The sequence below is a fragment of the Anguilla anguilla genome, chromosome 16 (assembly GCF_013347855.1).
Source record: "Anguilla anguilla isolate fAngAng1 chromosome 16, fAngAng1.pri, whole genome shotgun sequence".
In the NCBI taxonomy this organism is placed as follows: domain Eukaryota; kingdom Metazoa; phylum Chordata; class Actinopteri; order Anguilliformes; family Anguillidae; genus Anguilla; species Anguilla anguilla.
Genome location: NC_049216.1, coordinates 32,194,147 through 32,204,355, shown reverse-complemented (window position 1 = coordinate 32,204,355; position 10,209 = coordinate 32,194,147). Strand labels below are relative to the sequence as shown.

General features: G+C 38.6%; 1 protein-coding gene across 2 annotated transcripts in view; it reads left to right on the top strand.

Moving 5' to 3' along the window:
• Window positions 1-2,409, top strand: part of cnep1r1 (CTD nuclear envelope phosphatase 1 regulatory subunit 1) — a 3,952-nt gene extending 1,543 nt beyond the window's left edge. Inside the window, exons 2-6 of one of the 2 annotated variants that reach the window (XM_035395104.1) lie at window positions 11-82; window positions 256-329; window positions 450-559; window positions 1,075-1,129; window positions 1,595-2,409. In XM_035395104.1, coding sequence (XP_035250995.1) covers window positions 11-82; window positions 256-329; window positions 450-559; window positions 1,075-1,129; window positions 1,595-1,636 — 353 coding nt within the window. In that variant the 3' untranslated portion in view covers window positions 1,637-2,409. Of the gene's footprint in view, window positions 1-10; window positions 83-255; window positions 336-449; window positions 560-1,074; window positions 1,130-1,594 lie in introns of both variants that reach the window. The other variant, XM_035395103.1, reaches the window with a different exon arrangement.
• Window positions 2,410-10,209: the final 7,800 nt, after the last annotated feature.

Here is a 10,209-nt window from a genome sequence, read left to right as displayed (position 1 = left end):
GTTCGCACAGATCTGAAGGCCTTTGAAAGAAGATTGACGGAGTATGTGTCCTGTTTGCAGCCTGCGACTGGCCGGTGGCGAAGTGAGTCTTTGCAAAGCAAAATTTAGGCTGTGGTTTTATTTGTTGTGTGTGTTGTGTCATGTATATCTATGTGACTCAGAGCAGTAGATTTAACTAGATGCCATTATTAGACCTGTGAGGAGTATAACTCGGTCTCCTGACCTGCCCTGACGTCTGTCTCCTCCTCTCCACAGTGATTCTGATCGTTGTGTCTGTCTGTACTGCAACTGGCGCTTGGAACTGGTTAATAGACCCAGACACTCAGAAGGTCAGGGTGAGAGATTTAATGAACCTATAGTTACTGCTGTACGCTTTGATTTATATTACACCATCATTAGTAATTTCTCTTATGTTGTAATAATACTGTTTTTTTTCTTTTTCTTGGCAGGTGTCATTCTTCTCTTCCTTGTGGAATCACCCGTTTTTTACCATAAGCTGCATCACACTGATTGGTTTGTTCTTTGCTGGGATTCATAAAAGAGTTGTGGCCCCATCAATGTATCCTTTTTATAAATCAAAATTATACAGACACCTGCATTATGTTACAGAAATAAAAGAGCAAAGCAAGCACTTTTAGCCTTTTAATTATTTTATTTCAGATTGTAATAATGTTTGATACTTTGGCATAAACCGTTGTCAGCATCATCCTTTTAAATGGTCTTTTGACCCCTGCCTTTGTAATGCATGGGAATGTCTAAAGATTGACAGCTGAATTAAATGAAATACGTTTCATCCAGTCAAGAATCTCAAAGATGAAGATTCTTGACTGGATGAAATGTATGTAATTTAGGAAAAAGGAAGAAGAATAAATTTCTTTTTAAAACACCATTTCATAGGCTTGTTGTTTTGGTATAAAATTGCAGGTTAACAGTAGTGCAACTTATCACCCTTGGGTACATTAGTCTTAAATCATTAATTATTTATATGTATTTACAAAAGTAAAAAATAGTTAATTCAGCTGGCTGAATTACGTTCACTTTTTGTAGTTTTTATTTTTAACTCTCCCTGCTCAGAATTGCAGCCCGTTGCCGGACAGTACTAGCAGAATATAACATGTCCTGTGATGACGTAAGTTGTCCCCTGTTCTGTAATACATTTGCATGAATGTCTGGAATGGCTGAGCACTGGTATTTGTAGGTTAGTTTGCCAGGGGCTTGTGAGTTGCCTTCAGGAAGCAGTGAATTAAGGCCTGGGTGCTTATAAATGTTATCCCTGCAATAAAATAAATTCTGATCATTTAGAATGGCCAGTTTAGAAAAACATTCTGGTCCAAATTAAACTTGTCGATTTAAAATATTTTTTTACATTGTTCTAAATCTACCTATTTTGGATGTTTTTTTCTCACTATGATTAAAGTGAAGATATGTTTTCTCTTTTTTTATAAGTGATCTAATTAAATGCTTTAATTATGTAGAATGCTGTGAAAGACTTAAAACTTCTCATAAGTACACACAGGAACTGTACTGTTTATAGTAATGACGTGTCTTTTTTTGCATTTATATTCTGTTTTTCCTTCTGTTTTTTTTTTTGCAGACGGGAAAACTCATCTTGAAACCACGGCCACATATTCAGTAGCACATGTTCTACAAAGAAAAAAAAATTGGTAGAACACCAAATTGAACTGAAACTCTAGTACAGTGGTAGCCAACCCTGTTCCTGGAGCTCTACCATCCTGTAGGTTTTCATTCCAACCCTAACAAAATGCACCACATTCAACAGCTAGTGATCTTGTTGAGCTGCTAATTAGCAGAGTCAGGTGTGCCAAAGTATGGTTGAAATGAAAACCCACAGAATGGTTGATCTACAGGAGCAGGGTTGGTTACCACTGTTCTGGTACAAAGTGCAGTGGATCATGGGATAGTGCTTTTGAATCACACGTCAGTATTGGCTGTCATGTTTGAAAGCCATATGTGTCCTATGAAATGTTTTATTAATTAATCCGAAGCCTAGATGTTTATTCATATCTGAGATGTTTTAAATAGATATGCTCTGTGTTCCTATTTTTTAACTGTTCAATACAGTGATAAATAAATATTGATTTGTGAGGTAAGGTTTCCTGTGCGTATGTATGAGTGTGACCAAGCAGCTCGAGTCTTGGTTTCTTTTACTGTATTTATCTTGGCTTTGTATTGACATTTTTGGGCACAACTGAGACACTGAGATTTTGTGTTAATATATTTATCTTTTAAATAGATTTTAAGGCAGGTACCAAAACTGTTTTGTTCTCTATTACCTTGATTGTATTCAGTGCCACAGAGAAGCAATAAATCAATATTCTTGTTTGTCTTTTTGGACATTGTTCTCTGGATTCTGTCAGGAGTCAGTTCCTCTCTGAAATTATTTCATTTTTTTAAAAATTCATGCACAGCATTGCTTATGTCTGCTTATTGTTAGATATAGATGCCAGTCTAATGAAGCTACAATTTAAATGATTTTGAACAATTTTGATCTTTATTTACTTATTTGATGAAAACATAACTTTTGTTAACGTTGATATAAATGTTCAAAAATGTTAAGGAAATTCCTGTTAATAATCCTATTAAAACATCTGAAAACAATTGAGTGAAACATTAACCCAAAAATACTATCTGTATTTTTCATTGCATTATGAATTTACATTCGGTAAGATTGTTTTTCTACATTTTAAAGGTTCCTCTAAACGTAATTCCATTATTTATTATCTTTGTACAAATAATTGTTTAAATGAAATTTCTTTGCTATGTGATCATAATTGGGCTCATGTGGTGTTTTTTTTTCTGTTGAACGGATTTCCTTTCTGTGTAATGGCTGAGGCATGTCCTAAGTGAAGCTTCAGTCTTTTTTTTTCTTTACATTTTCTTTGTTGCTGTTTTGCTGTCGGTGATGATTGTCGTTTGAGGCTGCAGGCTGAACTCCCCTTCCTTTCCTTGTCATCAGCACAAAGATAAGCAGCTCAGCTTTGCATGCAAACAAATCAGATCCCCGCACCAGATGTGCCCGTCACTCCACACAGACAAGCAGTCACTGGAACATCACAGGATCAGACAGGAAGTTGGCGTGTGTGCTGTAAGTACGTGGTCAGCACAGGAGGAGAGTGAGATTAATAATGCAGTGGGTGAAAACAAAGGAAAGATTAAAATGCCACAGGTCTTGTGTGAGAGATGCACCATAGAGTTTTCAAAATTGAAGTCAGGTGATTGACAGAAACTCTTTGTAAACCCTTGGGCAGGGCAGTTTCATCCTTTTAGTTTCAGAATCCTACCCAATGATTTAATAGACGTGCCCGTTTCAGTTTTCTTCTAATTTAATGCGCAATAGCTGTTTGGTTTGTCATTATTGGTACTTAAGTGACTGGGAATATTGGAGGTTTTTGAATACATGGTATAGTGTGGATGTGCTTATACCACTGACTACCACTGTTAGGAGAAATGGGGCTATTCTACTCTGCCCATTGTGTGGATGGCAATTTTAGGTCCTCTTCCGACATGATGATTACTTTCAGACTGCAGACGAAATAGGCTGAGCATTCTGTATCTCATAACGTGTGGCTTGTGCATGTTGGACTCATGCATGTGTGCCTATCCTGTCATACCAGAGTGAGTTTTTTTTTAACCTTTCTGGTACGGTTTTCTTTCCTAAGTTGTTAAAGGAGCAGAAGTTCTTGTGAGTTTGCTGTGACATTCTTGGTGTGTGCATGCTGAATTTTGATTGGGCCCTCTTTGATCAAACCCTTGGTAGAGAAACAGCTCTGGCTTCCATCCTCAAAATAGATTTATCCAAACTCCACAGTCGCATCTTTTCAATATATAAAGGAAAGTGCATATAAAACACAATGTAGATTTATAAATAATTCATGGGGACCATACAGTTAAGGAATAAAATAATGGAAAAAAGGTCTAATGTTTTTGCTGCATATATGCATGCACAACTGATAGGTAGAGCATCACATAGTAATGTGCCAAATTGAATTGACAATTAAATCAGTTACATGTTACGGCAGATATATTACCTTGACAGAAATATAGTTTTGATTGATCTTAACTGTGATTAAAGCAAAATTTCAAGCACTCTGGCGGTTTTGCTCCAGTAGATTTAATACTGATCACGTATGTTGGGGCTGGGATCTGTTATGCCTCTGGACCTGCACGACAGAGCTATTAAAAAATAAATTACACGATGGAAGTCTTTTTTTTTAAGATGTTATATATGCATTCAACCATGCATGTAAAAAAGCAAAGCATTACCAAGCATAACATCATCACAATTTTTTTTAAAGAATCTCAGCTGGGCAGTAGTTAACCCACAGGGCATATATTCCTGATTGTGCCATATGTACTTCAACAGCACTTGCTTCCATAATTGAAGTCCTGATTGAGTGATGTTCTTTATGTGGCTAAGATGTAGTGCTGTTGCACACACTAAGGTAAGAGTTTATCTTACTTTGCATGCTTCATGCAGCTCCTGTTATGCACCTGCCCTGTCAGTGAGAGCAACAGCAGAACTGTATTCCCTAAATATAGCGTTTCAGATCTGGGGAAGTCTCACTCCTTGGAGTGGAGGGGTTGAAATCATATCAAACATATATTTGCTGCACTATATTTATATGTAAAATACAGTTGCTTGTACAGAGAAGGAAAAACATCTGTTGAAGCCATTTTGCAGATTTGCCTTATTGATTCATAATTATGTTGAGACGTCATACATTTTCTGTTGTGAATTATGCTGATCATGTGCTGGAATGTCCTGTGTTGAGGTTTTGTTGTTTTGTTTGTTGTTGCTATTAGTGTGATAATTATGATGATCTGATGTCTGATAGGGTGACGTGGTCTGTAGGCGTGGTTCGCCCTTTGATTTAGGACAGGTGAGCAGGTGTTCACGGGAGCAGAAGGGCAAACAATTTTCGACCGCACAACAAACGAATCAGTTGTTATACAGAGTACGAATCCTTTTTTTTGAAGTTGAGTATATTGTAGTTGTATAGTCCCTGGGCGCAAGCGTATTTCTACACTTTCCCTGTAGGTGGCAGTGTTCGGAGTATTCGGCCACTCTCCCTTGGGTCCCTGTGAGGACTGTGAGAAGCACAAACATGCTTTTTTTCCCCAGCAGGACGCTCCAAAGGGCCTAGGGCCTGAGGTGGGGTGACTGTTGACTCTGTAGCACAGGACAGAGTATGACTACAGGCCTGTGCCCCACAGTCCTCAGAAGGGGGAGATCCTAAAGCTGCTTTTTCCAGTCATTGTTTTATTTCATCTGTGGCCTCTAGCCAAGATTTCCCATTTTGCCATTTGGTTTGATTTGCATCTTAATTTTTTAAACCTGATTTCTTTAAACAAAGACTTGTTTAAACAAATCATTGTACCGTGCTTTAAGCTCTAGTACAATAGTTTGTGTTATGTTTAAAGGCACCAAAACAAAAAGGCAGTTTATGAAGCTGGCACCAAAGTCACAACATCAGCATAACTTGAGTAATCCCTAGATAATAGTGCGAGAAGCTTATTGGTTGAGCTCGGTCACATGGACTCTGCCTTGGCTGATATCTGCATGTTTGATCCAGGTGGGCAAAGCAGTACAGTAGATTTCTCTGTAAATCATTGTCAGTTAGTGCAGCTCAGACAGTGGAACAGCTCACCAAAAAAGCACTGCACCGAAGAGAAGGCTGAGGCTACAGAGATAAGGGGATAACAGCAAGATGTTTGTCCGCTTATGACAGTGTTCTAGAAGAACCTGTCTAGAGTAGATATAGGTGTCTCTCCGTGTATAATCGTACTTTATGATCATACATTCAGCAATCATCATATAGCGCTGTTCAGAATTTGAATGGCATGACTCAGCACAGTGGTGTGTGAAACTGTGGTAGCATTTCATTTCAGAGGGCTGGGGAAACGCATTTGCATATTTACTATTGGAATTGTGTAGTTTATGTGAAGATTTTAGAGCCCCCCAAATCTTTTTGTTTTTACTACATTCAGGGGTGTTCAAGTCTCATTTTGGAAGTCAGACCCCCCCCCTAAGCCCCCCTGTAGTTTGCACCCCAGTGTTTTCCTTCTTTCTCATGTCCTCCTGACATGAGTCACTGTAATGTTCACTGTAGATTCCTCGGGTGAGACAGATTAGATTCTTCCTCGCGTCATTTCTAATCTCCGATGTGCTGTCCTTCTTTTGTCTGCATGCTGAGGCTCTGTTCTGTGGGGCTGAGCAGTGTGCGGCTTAACTTTCTATTCCTCTGCTTAAGTTTCTATTTCTCTGCTTCAGTTTCTATTCCTCTCTGGTTTCTATTTCCCTCTCTTTCACCACACTGGAGCAGGGTGGCCCAACCCTGTTCCTGGAGATTTACCGTCCTGTAAGTTTTCACTCCAGACCAATTTAGCACATTTGATTCTACTAGTTGGCAGCTCTACAATATTTCTAGCTGTTCAATGAGGTGTGCCTTATTAAACTTTGAGTGAAAACCTGCTGGTAGATCTCCGGGAACAGGGTTGGGTAGCCCAGAACAACAATTACTTTTTACAAGGCAACATTCATAGAAACCATAATCATTGCTATATTTCATTGCCACCCCAAAGGTACTCAGTGAGATTTATTTCCCATGTTTCTCCCATGGGTTGTTTGTTGCCAGGATTCAGACTGAAAGCCTGAAAAAAGCGCATTTAATTTAGGAAAATTCTGTATTAGCCTTTGAAAGTTGTGATAGTTTTCTCATTCGCTTATCAGTATTTTGAATTCTGCAGAACACTGCTTTGCACCCAGATGAAAGAGTACATAAAATTGCTGAAATTTCTGACATTGTAGAAAAAACCCAGACATTAGAGGCAGACGATTTGATGATGATACTCCTGGAGAGTGCTGCCATTTCACCTGTAAAGAATTCTAGACTTCCCTTATGATGCAGATGGACTTAAAGAGACAGGTTCGGTATCGTTTCTTGGTTTTCCCGTGCTCAAACAATTCTAGTTGCTATAACTACCAGCCTTGGGGTGTGCTGAGCTGTAGTAGCGCACATGATGTCTGCTACCTCTTATGCTACTGTGCCTTTGGATTTTGTGCGTCACAGGGAGGTCCGTCTTTGCCAGGATACTGCAGGTGCAGAACCAGGTGCTCACGTGTGACACAGCATTCTGTCTGTGATACAGGCGGAGTCTGGGCGGAGTACCTGCCCTACAGGCGCTGACTGCACACCTGTGAAAACTGGTTCTCATGCAGCCAGGTGAAGCCCCACACACACACACACACACACTGTTATCCTGACCGTGCCATGAATTGGTGCCGTCGAGGGGGTGTGTGGATTTTCTTACTAATCAGAAATTCTAAAAACAGGAGTTCTTGGGGTATCACCAGCCCAAAGTGACCATTATCACTGACTCTGTCCACCGAAAAAACACCCCCAGGTAGGAGGCTGTTGATTCACACAGCCAAAGTCTGCTCTTTCCTACGGGATCTAATCAGAAATATTGATGTTCCCTAATTAACTTCCCACAGCTTATTCAATTAATGCCAAACCAGCGTTGTGTACCTCTGCTCTGTCCCACCTCCTGGATCTCTCTCTGTCTACAGTATGTCCGTAGAGGAGGCCCCACTCTTTTAGGAATAGTATATACTGCTATATATTATAAATATGTACACCTATGTGAAAACTATAAATATATTTCACTGAAGTGTAAAACATTACTATATATTAAAGTGCCAATGATTAGTATACTTGCCGATATATAATTAAGTGTTACGATATATAGGTGATATATTTATTTCAGTTTATTTTACAGTATATTGCAGTTCTGTATGGGCAGCCACTTGTGAGCCAGTGGCTGCCCATACACTGCAGCCGACAGCTAAAGCACAGGTGGGTAGCATGGGCAGCACTGGCAGCAGCCTAGCTCTGCCCACCACAGAGAAGGGCAGAGCAAAGAAGCTGCTGGCTGTCTTACTGCCATAGGAACATGGTTCAGGTTCCACTTCACACCTCAAAATTATGATTTTCAAATGCCGTTGCAATAGGTGGAAGGTGCCGAGAACATCAGCTGAAGTCTAAGCTTTTACAGACTGTACTAAACACTCAAATGCACATACATGCAAACAAGCACATGCGTTCAGAAATAAATTAACATACTACAGTCAATGTGTTATTACTACTTCAGTGCTACTACTGAAGAAAGAAAATTCAGTTTGTACAAACATACATACATACTTGCATGCATGCATACATACATACATACATACATACATGCATGCATGCATGTATGCATACATACATGCATGCATACACATGCATTCATACACATGCATTCATACACATGCATATGCACACACGCACGCACACACACACACACATACATACATACATACATGCTGCTCTTCTCAACATGCTTATACCCAAGCTATTCATTTGCCTAAATGCAGTATCTCAAAAAGGAAGAAAGATACCTGTTCTGTCACATAATAGGTGGCATAAAAATCCTCCTCATAGTAACAGCCAAGGTGTCATGTTACCCTGATTTCCAAAAACCTGATCTGAACTGTGTCATCTGTTTGAATCTGCTCTCTAGTGACTCACAAGAAGACAATGGGCAAGGTACAGCCCAGAACCGCTGTGTGTTTTAGACCGCGTAAAATGTACCTGAGGAGGTTCACCTTGCATCTCAGATTCAGATTCAGATTCAGATCAACTTTATTATCCCACATGGGGAAATTTGTTGGGTCCAGTGCTCCAGACATAAAAACACCATAAAATCCACAGTAAAAACAATAGAGTACACAGTAAGACCGCAACATAATCGTAATAGATAAAACACATTAGATCACATTGAAACAGAATAAAACAATAAAGTCAAATAAAAACAGTCAGTTGTGACCTTCAGCCACATATGGTACAGGCCCGTTTTGAAAAGCTTCTGGGCACACTTCTGAAAACCTGTGTAACTGTGTAACTCCTATGAGGCCACTGATTGTGAATGAAACAAGTTACACCCCGCCCCCACCTCAATGAACTGAGAGACTTGTATAAAATATGTCGTAGGCTGCAAATAATATTTTTTAATGTTTTATAATTCTGCTATTAAAGCATATTTTTCTAAAAGACATGTTAACACTTTGTAAGTAAGGAAGTAAGTGGGGGAAAAAACAGAGAACTTTTAGAAGGGAACCATGATGGCACTCTTACGTAACCGTAGCTTTGTCCTTAACTTCTTCAAGCTTTTCAAAATGGTGCTGTACCATATGTGGCTGAAGGTCAGTAGAAATGTTGCTGAGAATTCAAGTGTTCTGTCCAGACATATTCCCTGAAATGTGCACTGGGCACATAAAAAAATTCAGCACATTTGATCAATTGACAGCTGAGAAAAACACGTCAGTCAAAATTGTCTTTAGTATAAAAATGGGCTATGACTCACAATTGTGTAATTATAAATGTATGACAGTTTCATACAAATACAATATATCAATCAATATCAAATGAAAGTAATCACAGTGTTAAAAGAACAATGTAAGTTGAAGTAATCTAGCGTGAAAAAACAAGCATGGTATGAAAAACATTCAAGGGTGTTTATTATAGAGATCTGAATATATAAGTCAATGGTAACCTGAACATAACAAAGTTAAATTTTGAGCAGGAACACGAGTCGTTGGAATCAGTTGAGTTAAAGGGACAGTGGAGAACTGTGAAAGAACAAAAATGTATTTTATCTGTGGACTTCCATATTAATGAAATAGGAAGTTGAGAGCAAGAGGCATGGCCGTTCAATGAAGAATTATAGTATTCAAGGCCACAAAGTACCAGACTGAGTTTTATAGACAAACAAGTACTGTTAATACAGGATAAGAGGAAACACTAAGAGTAAAAATTACATTTATTGAAACAAGAAAGCAAATAGAATATAGTCAATTCCTACTCTTGTTCATGTAAACCATATTTAAAGGTCATTTTAACATGCTAGATATAGCATCTAAAACAAAATGGGTGATATTTTGACTTGGTTGCTGGCTGTAATTTATTAGGCCTACATATTGTACTAATGTATTTAAATTATACAGTTATATTTTACAGGAGCTATCTTGTTAGTGCAAAATGACAGAAAGAGGTATATGTTGTACTATTTTAAGTCGGAAAATAATTTCTTAATTTCTTGACACAAGACCATAATAAGAGAAATGTTCACTATATGTACGCACCGTAGCTT